Source organism: Mauremys reevesii, linkage group 8 (genome assembly GCF_016161935.1).
Source record: "Mauremys reevesii isolate NIE-2019 linkage group 8, ASM1616193v1, whole genome shotgun sequence".
Taxonomy (NCBI): Eukaryota; Metazoa; Chordata; order Testudines; family Geoemydidae; genus Mauremys; species Mauremys reevesii.
In genome coordinates this window covers 8091450-8104308 of record NC_052630.1, presented here as the reverse complement: position 1 = coordinate 8104308, position 12859 = coordinate 8091450, and the positions used below count along the sequence as shown (strand labels likewise).

The 12859-nt window shown below is 43.3% G+C and overlaps 1 protein-coding gene across 8 annotated transcripts in view; it reads right to left on the bottom strand.

Moving 5' to 3' along the window:
- The window catches only part of ADAMTS2 (ADAM metallopeptidase with thrombospondin type 1 motif 2), a 352434-nt gene that overhangs the window by 32031 nt on the left and 307544 nt on the right, over positions 1 to 12859 (bottom strand). For all 8 annotated transcript variants that reach the window (XM_039486343.1, XM_039486339.1, XM_039486340.1 and 5 more), the window contains 2 exons: positions 9230 to 9343; positions 385 to 530 (listed from right to left, as the gene is read on the bottom strand). In XM_039486343.1, the coding sequence (XP_039342277.1) occupies positions 385 to 530; positions 9230 to 9343 (260 nt within the window). The remainder of the gene's footprint in view (positions 1 to 384; positions 531 to 9229; positions 9344 to 12859) is intronic.

The window sequence follows — 12859 nt, the reverse complement described above, 5'->3', positions numbered from 1 at the left end:
CAGGGAGGCAGCAAGGAAAAGCTCTGGCGGCTCCCCACTGCCAGAACCTTTCCCCACTGCTGCAGCCTTTCCCTACAAATAGCACTGTAGACGTGGGAGGCACTGCTAGGGCGTTTTGAGAGCTGTGTAGGGTGTACAGCCTGGGGGATCAGGCCCGTCAGGCTCTCGTCTCTACTCACCTGAGCTGTGCCTCACCATCTATACTTTTATTTATACCCATGCTAGTCTGTACTCTACATGCCTCCGTAAGTGTAGACATACCCTGTTTTTAACCTGCACTATGCAATACTCCTTGGTGCATTACTTTATCAGTAACTTAACAGGAATTCCCCCACAGTCACTCACTGCATATAAGGAAAAAAAACTGGTGTATATTGAACTTACTGTGGATTGTCACATTGCCGTGTCCTGTATTTTACCCCTGTACCGCAGGTTCGAGAACAGGAGCCAAACTTACTCCATGCTCCCCAATTTCCATCCTGTTTCAAGATATCTGGAGTTAACCAGATGCAGTGACCTTTAAAGCAGTGCTAAAAGAGAACATTGAAAAGGTTAGATATTGTGCGGTGTCATCTTCATACAGTTGAACACATACTCTGAGTACTGCACATCATTAAGGTGAATGAAATCTGAACATAATACCCAGGTTTCATTTATAGGCATAGGTTATGAATTTCTTCACTTCTCCAGGAGATGAGAATGAGTCCACACTGTCCTGATGTGCCTATGGTCCCAATCCTGCAAACACACCCATATTTAATTCTACTTAGGTCCATAAAGTTAAACATGTGCATAAGTTATTGCAGGATCAGGACCTAAGTGTGTACCACTGCCCTCTATTGCCTGGAATGTCACACATCCTCCAGAGTTTTATGGCTCCATCTTGTGGCTGCAACCATAACTTTACAACAACTAACAGACTCATTTAGTACAAGTGGTAGAGACTTAAGCTTTCGAAACCAAAGATACAAAGTGTTATCTGTCATACCACATGCATTCGGTTTATCTGGCAGTGATGAGGATTCTTTCTACAATGTACAGTTTCATTACAACACATAAAATATTGTGTACAGAGGAGGGAAAGGGTGCACCCACCCATTGTGCTGAAAGCTTTAAGATGCACAGTTACTGTCACAGTATATCAACCCGGGGCGGCAGGGCAGGCCAAGGGAGAGACCTGGCCCCAAAACTGCTGGAGGGCCGGGAGTTTGAGAGCCCTGCCTTAGAGTAACTAATATCTGACCTAAAAGGTTTTCTTCATCTCTATGGCTATGTCTACACTGGACACCATTTTCAGTGGTGTGCAGCTTACATGTAGCTAACTACAAGCCACAGTGAAAAACATATCATGTCCACACTACAGTGTGTAGCGACACGTGTCAGTGAAAGGCTCCGGCAGAGGAAAGGCAGCTTTAATTACTCCCCACTGCCAGAGACTTTCACTGCAGCGAGGAAAGGGAAAGGCTGCTCACCCGCCGCCAGAGCGTTTCCCCACTGCTGAGACTTTCCCTGCGGTGCAAAGGACTCCAGCGGCAGGGAGCTGGCAGTCTTTCCAGCTGTTTCCCCGCTGCCGCAGTCTTTTCCCGTGGACAGGAAAGGCTCCAGCAGTAGGGAGGCAGCAGGACACTACACTGCTAAAACTAGCAGTTTAGACGGGAGGCAGGGCTTGGGCCAGTTGAGAACATGGAGAGTATGTACTCCAGGGCTGTATGTCTTTACTGACTTAATCGATGCCTCACTCTCTACATTGCTCTATGATTTCAGATTCAATTTCAAATATAAGAGTAGAGTGGTCCTAAAGCGTTTGAAAGCTGCCCCTTTGCTAAACACCAAAAAGTTTCCATCTTTTTAACTTTCTCCTCTCCCTCTTTAACGAGACCCCGTAATACCTCAGAGCCAAATTCTCCAGTCCTTAAGAAAGATTCCCACTGAGGTTAAGGGCAGTTTTTCCTCAGTTAAGGACAGCAGAATTTGGCCCTTCCTTTTCATCATTCCTATAAAAGTTACACTGATGAAATGTGGGTGCCAGGAGATATTTTAGAACCAGTCATTATTTTACACCCCACTCACACTGTAGTTTGTCTGTTTTAACAGTTCCTGTCAAGGTGAGAGGCCTGGTTCTCACACACAGATGGTCATAACAACAAGTGCAATCATTCACTTACTTTTCTTCTCATTCAAGTCAACAACAAAATTTTACACAGCTTAACAAGCCTGAGAATCCAAGAATTTGGCAGCCAGTATAAGCAGAGCATATGGCCAAATGCATGCTGCCAGCAAAAACAAAAAGAGAAGATTTAGAACACAAAATCTTCCTTAAAGCGTAGAGTGATTAGTACTCAGGAAGACAAATTCTTACAAGTGATGGACAATCATCAATAAAGTAAATAAAAAGGGGAATAATTAGTAAAATTGTAACGATGTATTTTACTGATTTGCTGAATTGTTTAGTGACTTTAAATCACTATTCAGATTATTTATTGTGTCAGTAATTTTGGTTAGACAACAGCTCAAAAAAATAGAGGAGAAACTTGGTTTAAGATGTTGATTCTCTATCATGACTGTAAAATACTCTACATCAAAACATAATTAAGGGATCACATTCATTCCAGGGGAGCACGAGAGTCAGTAAGGGTCAGATTCCAACACCTTTACTAACATCAAGTAATAACTGGACAGTATCACTGATCTCAACTACTCGGTGGTATCAGTATTTGATATGATCAGTATATGCCAGATGCCTTATGTCAAAGCAAAACTGGGGCACTGGACTATATGTATATGGGGCTCTAAAAAAGGTAAACTCTACCTAACAAAACCCAAATCTCTGCTCCTGAGGGTTCTCATGTAAAGACATGAATACAGATGGCAATGAATTTAAGAAACAAAGAGTAGCATGTACACATTATTGCTGAAAAGCTTTATGAAGGAGGTGGGTTACCCACAAAAGCCATTTATGGTGCCAGGGGCGGCTCTAGAAAGTAGGCTGCCCCAAGCAGCGCGGAGCGCTGCACCGCCCTTCCCGGTCGGTCGGCGGGTCCTCGCTCCCTGGTTGAGCTGCCGCCCGGCATGCCTGTGGCAGGTCCACCGAGCCCGGACGAGCGGACCTGCCGCAGTCGCCGCGCGCGGAGCTCAACCCGAGCCCGCGGAAGACGACGCGCCGCCGCATGCATGCCGCAGGTCGTCCGCGCCCCCGGCGCCGGCCGCAGGCATGCTGGCGGAGCTGAGCTCCACCAACCGCCCCCCGCCGCCCGAAACGGCACGCCCACGCCGCTGGGCGCTGGCGCTGGTGTGCGCCGCCCCTGTATGGTGCATTTTCTCTAGCCTCATGTCATGAATGCTAATTCTCTCATGCTTCATAAGAATTTGAAAGTTCAGTGCTGTACCCTTCTCAGATTCCCTAGTGATGCCAGTCTGGAGGCAGGGCTTAATCTGAATAACAGTTGAAGGGAGGGTGGGGCCTGTGTGGAAGCATGCATCAGGCTGTCAGTCCACATTTCAACCTTGTTTGAGAGAAGATGACTCAATATTTCCTGGTCTGCAATTATCCAAAAATCCTTCTCTCACCATCAAAGCTTTGAACCATCAGGTGTAATTTACTCATTATTCTCTGACTCACCCAGCCTATATGAGATCAACTGTGTATTTACAGCTTACTATGAAATGATCTAGTGCTTGAACTCGGGGGCAGAGGAGTACTGAGAGGCTCACAAAATGGTGAGTTAATAGAAGTGAAGTACTGTTGGCGCTGTTGCTCAAGGGAAAGAAGCTGTCTCAATTTTCACTGGAGCAGTTAGTCCTATGTTGGTTGCCAGTCTCCACATGGTAAACATGGAAGCTGAAGTTTAGCCATCAAGAAACATGCAAAATGAGTCATCTCCAGCTCTGCCAATTCTTGTTTTGGGATGAAAGGAGAAGAGTTTGCAGGGGAGCTTGCACAGGAGAACAAGATCCGTAACAGAATCCAGCACTTTTGCAAGGGGGAAGGAGCGTGAGGAGGTCAAATATAAACAGCTTCATCTCCAGTGTAATGAAGGAACCTGGATTCTTTCCTTCCCACCATTAACCCAGTTAACTTCTTAATCAGCTGGAGAAGGGCCAATTGGAACCTCTATTCCTAGCAAAAACAGAGGTTTTCATTTTAATTATGTAACTGACATTAAAGCACAAACAGTTTTTTGGTAAGAAGGAAAAAAAGGGAGGGTAAACGTAAACTGTTTTCTGAGTGGAAGAGGAGACAACTCTGCATGTAGTCTCACCTCTTTTTCTGGCAGAAGGGACAGTAAAAAACAAGTGCGATTTCCAGGAGAGGAAGTTTAAATCTATTACAGTAAAAGGTTCTACTGCTGACTGATTTCAGCTGTTCTTTAAAGCAAAAAGTGTACATGCCAAGAAGGAGCCAGTGTGTTGCTAAGGCAGCAGTTCTCAAGCAGGGGACCACGGCCCCATTGGGGTCCACAAGCAGGTTTCAGGGGGTCCGACGAACAGGGTTGGCATTAGGCTCATTGGGGCTAAGGGCAGAAAGCCCACGTTGCTGTCACCCCACCACCCAGGGCTGAAGTCAAAGCCCGAGCAGTTTAGCTTCACGGGGCCCCCCATGGTGTGGGGCCCTAGGCAACTGCCCTGGTTGCTTTCCCCTAATGCCGGCCCTGGCTTTTATATGCAGAAAAACAGTTGTTGTGGCACAGGTGGGCCATGGAGTTTTTATAGCATGTTGGGAGGCAGAGGGTTCAGAAAGAAAAAGGTTGAGAACCCCCATTCTAAGGGACACTGGCACTTTCAAATTAATTTGCAAGAGAGGGCTGGTAAACCTTCTTTTTTTGCCTGACTACGTTATAAGAGACATTGCTTGCTCTATTTACGGCACATCCCTGTTTTTCAGTCCAAACATTTGTAAGATAGTCCCAAAGTCTGTATGTCTGTTAGGGTTTGTGCTTCTCAATCTCCTCCATGATGTGCTGAGATCCTACCATGGAGAGATTTATTTACACTTTGCCATCATGGCAGAGCATTGCAGGTCTAGGCCAACCTGGTCCATCTGCTCAGGCATATTTAGTTGTGAGGTATCAAGTGAAGGCTGTTGCATAACAATGGGCTCTGCAAGCCAATAAAAGTTTCTTTGAGTGGCGAGTCAAGTATTCTCACTGTCTGTGGTGACTAACTTATCCAACTGTCTCCTGAGAGAAGTGGAGGTCTGCTTTCTCACTAGGAAATTACCCGGACTGCCTCAAGTGCATATTAGCCTTGTCAAAATACCTTTTTTCTTGGTCAATTTTTTTTACAATATATTTTAATTTCAATATTTAATAATTTCCATGCTTTTATGAAGGAGGGAAAAGAAAGGGTCAGCTTGGATCATCTTCTTGTTAAAACAGTGCAAGGAAGGAAAATAGCTGCTAGGTCAACTGTGTACTTGGATCTTTGGTTTATGTGTCAACATTCAAGAATAATGTCAACTTTGTTGGCACTGAAAGATACGAGGGTTCTTACCTCTCTAACAACAAAATAAACGAGTGCCAGGTGGGATAAGCCTGCGCACTCCTCTCTGCAGGATTGTAGCATGCAATCTCCTTGCATGAATGCTCTTATTTCTGGTTTCTTTCTCATGGGGAAGGGCTAGCTGCCTCAGCCAAAGCAAATGTCTCAACCAAAAAGTACTAGTTTAAAAAACCTGCCAAACGCTTTTTGATTTCATGCATCTGGAAAAGCCTGAGGCTAACAGCAGGGCTAAGAGAATCAGATACAGGTAAATAAATATATCATCAGCTGGAAAGCATATGCTTTTTTAGGTCAAAGTGCATTAAGAAGATTTAAGCTTTGTATAGTTGCTCCTTATCTGCAGATCTTACAATGCAATTTATGCAATATATTCAACTTCATATTAAGGCTCCTATCCCACAAGGATTTGTGCAAATGCTTCACTTTACACATGGGAGCAGTCTCATGAAAGTTAATGGGACTGCTCAGATCGCATAGTATTAAATGCATGCGTCAATTCCTTGCAAGATTAAAGTTTTTTAAAAAGCAGTTTAGGGCCAGATCCTGCAATTCATCCTTGCTCGGAACTCCCTCTCGATGCTGGTAAAAATTAGATTTTCCTGCAATGCAAAACAATATACGAGTTCTCCATAAAATGTAACAAAAAATTAATATTTTGCATGAGAAAAGGCAGGGTTTTTCACAGTAATATTTCCTTTTCCACCTGGGAAGGAGGAAGACAGGAAAATATTTTGTCATTTCATCACTAAAAAGAGTGAATTGTCAGCCTGTTGCAAATGAACAAAATACAGTGGGTCACATTTCTCCATTTGCCCAATGGAAATCCATTTGAAAGTGCTGGAAGTGGCAAAATCTAACTGTTTAGAGTAATTATTTCCAATAATTCCTACACATATATTGGACTTCAGATGGAAGCATTTGAAGATAAACTAATAGGCAAAAGACTGCTGCTGGAAACTATGGATGAATTTTGGTAAATCTTGCTGGATCAGACAAATATGTAAGACATTAGAAAATTTAACAGTTTGTCCTCCTTTCACTACTTAATCTCAGAGCTGTGTCCAAGATATGGGCTGGGAATTCAGAACAAAGACTATTATGCTGCCATACAACATCTGCTGAAAACGTTCTAGTTATCCATCTCTATCGTAGGTGGTCTTGGTCCCCTGACAGTTCCTTCAGTGAGGGAGAGGACAGGCTAGATTAGATTCTGTTCAGTAACATCAACTGAGGTTAGAAAAGTTCAGAGAGCAGCTATCAGTACTCTGCAAGCAACACTCTGGTGAAAATCTTTGTCCCTTAACTGGGTTAGTCTCCAAAACAAAATCACAACCATTTCTGGCATTCAGTTCCGTCGGCCGTTGCAAAGCCAGAATGTTTTCATGACACACCAGTAGTGTTTAGATTGGCCCAGCTTAAAGTGGGCACTTGGAATTAGTGGTGACAGTTGTAAATCTCAGAAATGGGAAACAAATGGATCTTTTTGAACCAACACCTTTAGTTAATTATTTATGGTTGTTCCTTTTTTGCCTGACATTATTCCAAAGAAAATATGTGGACAAAGTTTCAAGTTATTTTCCTCTTCCTCAGACTCTGATCAGGTAGTAAGGAATGTGGGACCTTCCATTTCATATAAAAGGAAATTGCAAAGGTAGGGCTTGACTCTCGTCTCTCTGTGCTGTGTAAATGGTACAATCACACCCTCACAACATAATCTGTTATATAACAGAGATCTCGGTATGCTCCAAAGTGGGTGGTGATGGCGCATGCATCAAAAAAGAGCAACGACAATAGAGGGCAAAGAGGCAAGGAAAAGATGGCAGGGAGTTCATCTGATTTGCCTGTATTCAGAACCACCAAGCACCATCCCCTTCCTGATAAATATATTGTTCATATTTAGAGCCAGCAAATTCAAATTTAAGGACACTTTTAAAACTCATGCTATTGTGAAGAAAGCTTAAGCTCAGTCTTTTTAATATTAGTTAACAATGTACTTTTTAATTTTATATAATTTTCTAATTGGAAGAATACAAAATGTTTACCAAAAAAATCTGGAACAGTGTCCTTAGGGATAAGATGATTATAATTCTATTATCTACTAAGGCTTCAAATATGCATAAACCCTCTTCAGTGTCTCCATAACTATAAAAATGGCCAATTTATAGTTAGCTGTAAAAATTCTCTCTTGTCTGAAACACAGTATGCAACATCTCAGCTGAGGTACTGAAGATCTTTGTTTATAATGGAAACATTGGCTGATCCTTAACTATATGGTTGGAAGCGCAAGGCTATTTTAGTTTGTTAATGTCCTTTGTTTCTTCCAATTTTTGTGTGAAGTACTAAAATGACTGATGGGCCGGGAGGAAGGGAGAGCTAGCAAAAGGAAAATAATTATATTTGTCTCTGGTTTCATAAAAACATTTAATGCAAAATCATACTACAGACCTTAGACACGTGTGTTATGTCCATCCATGTGAAACATGGAAGACCAAGCAAAGTAGTTTTTATTGTCAGAGAAAAGATGAAGTTCTGAGTTTTTTTAACCTTCTTCCAGATGAAGCTCCAATTATTAAAGGCTGACGTGCTTCAAAAGACTGTCAAAAGCTAAGGCAACCTCTCTCATGTATCCAGCCTGGATTCCCACACCTGCTGTGCTTTCCCCATCACACTTATACTTTCATTTGGGCTCCTGTGACTATTGTTACTGTGGTCTTAGTTCAACTGTAATCTCCGAAATCTAATTGCTTTCTGATGCCATGGCTGCCAATAAGCATCACTACTGGTGTAAACACAACCACACTTATGACAGATTGTTTGCAAATGAATAACTCCTCTTGTGACCATATCACTATAATTTGCAAATAAGTACAGATCTATCGATGCCCAGAGACTACGAGGCCGGGTACTGAAAACAGGTTAGACCACTAGACAGATGTTACATAGAACAGATCAACACAAATCTTTAGCTCCAGACCTCATGTTGCTGCAACCTTATTTTCTCTCTCGACTATTCTTCACAGCTCAGATTATCCCATCTCTTAGATAATTCGATTTTTACTAGCAATGCAAAAGCCAATACTTTTGGCCAAACTGGGGCCCCTGGAGCTCCTTAGTTCTAAGCAAGCTCTCAACTTGAATTCCCTGACAGCTTTGAGCTAAACACTTAAACTGTCTTCCTCAGTTTCTCCCCTCCATTCAGTTAGATTCAAATACTTTTTTTGAGTGATGTGAGGATGAATGAGTTAAAGTTTGTAGAGATGAAAAACAGTAAGTGCCAAATATTATGAGCTACTGACTTGAAAGGTATTAAGATACTAAGCCCCTCTTTGTGCACTCTTTTTTTTATACTATATAACAATGACTATCCAAGTCCATTCTTCTATAGACCACTTTACAAGACATTGGCATCTGCACTTGAATCATAGCCATACAATCCTCCCAATTCACAACTTTGTCCGTCTTTTCTGGGTGGTCTGCAGTGAACCATAGTTTGAGGACTACTAGTGAACATTTTCTCTTCATAAGTCTTAGTCTCCAGTCTTACCCCTTTTGTGGTCCTTTTTTGTATTGCCTCTGAAATGAATGGACCAGATCACACACAAATTCAGAGAAGGTCAAACCAGAAAGAACAACGCCATCTTGTTCCTTGATTCTCTGATGAAATCCCCCAAATGCATGAACACATGCCCGTACGCCCAATAGAATGAAAAAATGTGATATATAGTCTCACCTTTCCAGGCGCGCACATAGTCCCATCCAGTGGTGGTCCCTTCTTTGTTTTGCAGAAATAAGGGTTTTCGGGATGGCTACACCACAGCTGCTTGCAGGGATCAAACGTACGGAACTAGGACACACAAAAAAGCAGAGCTTATGTTGCTTCTGGAGCTGTCAGACAGAATTCCATTAGAAACACTCTCTGCAGTTTATTTTCTTCCAGCTTTAAAAGAAGCAGATGTTATCACGGAGTAATAAGGAACATTTAATAATATCTCTGTGGCCAGGTCACATTTGAGTAGAGTTTTCATGCAACAATCACTGACTCTCATAGTGAAATCCTGCCCTGAGTGGAGTGATGCTGGAAATGTGAGAGTGGGTTCACAGGACAGAATAGACAAGGGCAATTAGCCACCATGTGATGAGCTGCACGCAGTAGACGGCACTAGACATTATTTATCTGTATAACTGAAATGCCTAGGAGCCCAAGTCATGGACCAGGACTTCACTGGGGTTGCTAGCCAGCAAAGGACCTGACCAGACACCTTAGTTAACAGGTTATATACTGTGTTGGGCAAAGGCAAGACCGTTTCCTTGTCTACTGCTCCCATGGGTGCTAGGTACACATGCTGCTTTACTGCTGTGGGGAGGGGTTAGGTGTGTGTGTGAGAATGATCTGCCCAAGCCCTCTTGAGAATGATCTGCCCAAGCACTATGCTAAATTGGTGCTGCAAACAAAGGCCCCATTTGCACAGGTTCCTGAGGGTATGTCTACACTACAAAATTAGGTCGATTTTATAGAAGTCGATTTTTAGAAATTGATTTTATACAGTCGACTGCGTATGTCCACACTAAGCGCATTAAGTCAGCAGAGTGCATCCTCACTATCATGTCTAGCATCGACTTAAGGAGCAGTGCACTGTGGGTAGTTATCCCACAGTTCCCGCAGTCTCCGCCGCCCTTTGGAATTCTGGGTTAAGCTCCCAATGCCTGATAGGACAAAAAACATTGTCACGGCTGGTTTGGGGTACATTTCATCAGTCGCCTCTCCCCCTGTGAAAACAATGGAAGACAATCATTTTCTGCCAGACACCAGGGTGATTAGAAGAGCACAGCAAGGTGCGCTGCACATCAGAGAGGCTTTGAAAACCAGTTTCATGACTGGCCAGGCTTTGGTGTGACAATTGTGTGTGTTTCAACTTGATGCAAACCCACCCTCTTTGTTGATTTTAATTCCCTGTAAGCCAACCACCCTCCTCCCTTCGAAATAAAGTAACTATTATTGTGAAACCATGCATTCTTTCTTTATTAATTAAAAAAAATGAGATAACAGACAAGGTAGCCCGGGTGGGGTGGGGGAGGAGGGAAGGACAAGGCCACATTGCTTATTGTAGCCACACTAAAAATCCAATTGTTTGAATGACAGCCTTCTGTTGCTTTGGCCATCCTCTGCAGTAGAGTGGCTTGGTGCCCGGAGCCTCCCCACCACGTTCTTGGGCATCTGGGTGAGGAGGCTATGGAACATGGGGATGAGGGTAGGCAGTTATACAGTGGATGCAGCAGGGGTCTGTGCTCTTGTTGGCTTTCCTGCAGCTCCAACAGACGCTTCATCATCATGTTCGTTTGCTCCCCCATTAGCCTGAGCATCGCATCCTGCCTCCGCTCTTCGAGCTCACTTAATTCTTTCCTGGTCTCTGCCACTGAATGCCTCCATGCATTAAGCTGTGCCCTATCAATGCGGGAGGCTCTCTCTTTGTATATACTGTAATGTGAGCTCGGAAAACACGTCATCGCAAGTGCGTTTTTTTCACCTTCTAATCTGCGATAACGTCAGGGACAGAGATGATAGGGGGAGTGTAGAAACATTCTACTCTCTATGATTCTGGGGGGACTGCATGGTCACCTGTGCTGCTGAGTTTGCCGCGCTGACTAAACAGGAAATGAAATTCAAAAGTTCACAGAGCTTTTCCTGTGTACCTGGCTAGTGCATCGGAATTCAAAGTGCTGTCCAGAGCAGTCACAATGGAGCACTCTGGGATAGCTCCTGGAGGCCAATACCGTTGATTTGCGTCCTCACTACCCCAAATTCGACGCAGCAAAGTCGATTTTAGCGCTACTCCCCTCGCCAGGGAGGAGTACAGAAGTCAATTTTAAGAGCTCTTTAGGTCGACGGAATGGAGTTGGTTGTGTGATGAGTTCATTTCTAAATCGACTGAACATGGCTAAATTCAACCTAAATCCATAGCGTAGACCAGGCCTGAGAGACTGGTACCTTAGTGGGAAAGTGAACAGAGTTGATGCAGAAGTTGAAAGAGTAGAGATTCACCCATTTCACTCAAACACAGATTGGCCACTAGGTCAATAGAAGTTATTTGAAGAAAGTACTATTCAAAAGTATACATACCAGTGACTTTCTCCCAGAGTAGCATCAATGGGATTGTGTCCAGACATCCTAATACAGCTGATGTTTAGAGTCTCCTATTCAATGTCGGGAGTCGCTGCGTTTATCATACATGTTATCACTGATGAGTTTCGAACCAGAATTCTCACTGTTTGAGCAGCTGCCACACCTCCTGGAAGCTCCTCTTTGCATAGCTTAGTTTAGTCCCACTTTTAGGAGACGGAAGTGGGAGACAAAGCTCTATCATATGTCTCAAAAGATCATCTTCTCTCAAGCCAAGCCAGTAGGGAGTTGTACTAATCCTGCCTGAACCTCAAAGATGCTCTTTGAGTATTATGTTCATGGACAAGGGAGACCACTGCTTCACTAAGTGTGCATGCAAACTGTCTTATCTGCCTTCAGTGCCCCTTGCCCACATTAGGAACAATAAGACATCATCCTTTCAATAAAATTGGTTATTTTTGTGCAAGATGCAGCATCTCGCCTTATGTGAGCAATAAGCGTGAAACATTAAACAAGCAAGTGATGAAAACCACTATTGTTTCTCTCTAGCCTAGGTGGAAGTCTTGCAAAAAAAAAGAAGTAAGCAGACACCAACACTGTGTGTGGCAGACTAAACGACATAGCAGGCTTTGTGTTTCAAGCCTGGAACTGCTAATGAAATTAGAGCATAATAATTTCTTGACCTCTGATTAAAAAAAATAAAAGACCCAACAAGATTAAAAAGAGTTTCCTTATCACATCAAAGTTATTCCTTGTTTATAGTTAGCGGGACACAATATTCTTCATGGCAGGCTTCACTATAATTAGGGCTTCTGTTTTTCAGGGTTTATTAATTTCATTTTCAAGGTTTATTGTTAGCAATTTTTGATTTTTATGTAGATGTCCAAAAGTTAGAGGTTTGGGGAGGCTCTCTCTTTGTATATACTGTAATGGGTAATATATATTGTCACAGCTTCAGGGTAATTTCACCTATACTCCCCACTTCCATGGTCCACTCCAGGCGTGCCCAATCAGGTGTCAGGCCTCCAGCCATCATCTGTCTATGGGTAGGGACTTGTGTCACTTCCTTCTGACAGGGGTGGGGTGGGGAGGACAGTAAGTTAGGCTGCACAGCTCCCTGACTTACACTGTGATACCTCCAGCAAACCAGTCTGCCTAAAGGCCAGCACCTGTCCTTTCTCTCCAAGAGCTATGACCAGTGTATTCCCAGCAGTTACAAGTTACCACACAGCTCTGTCTAAG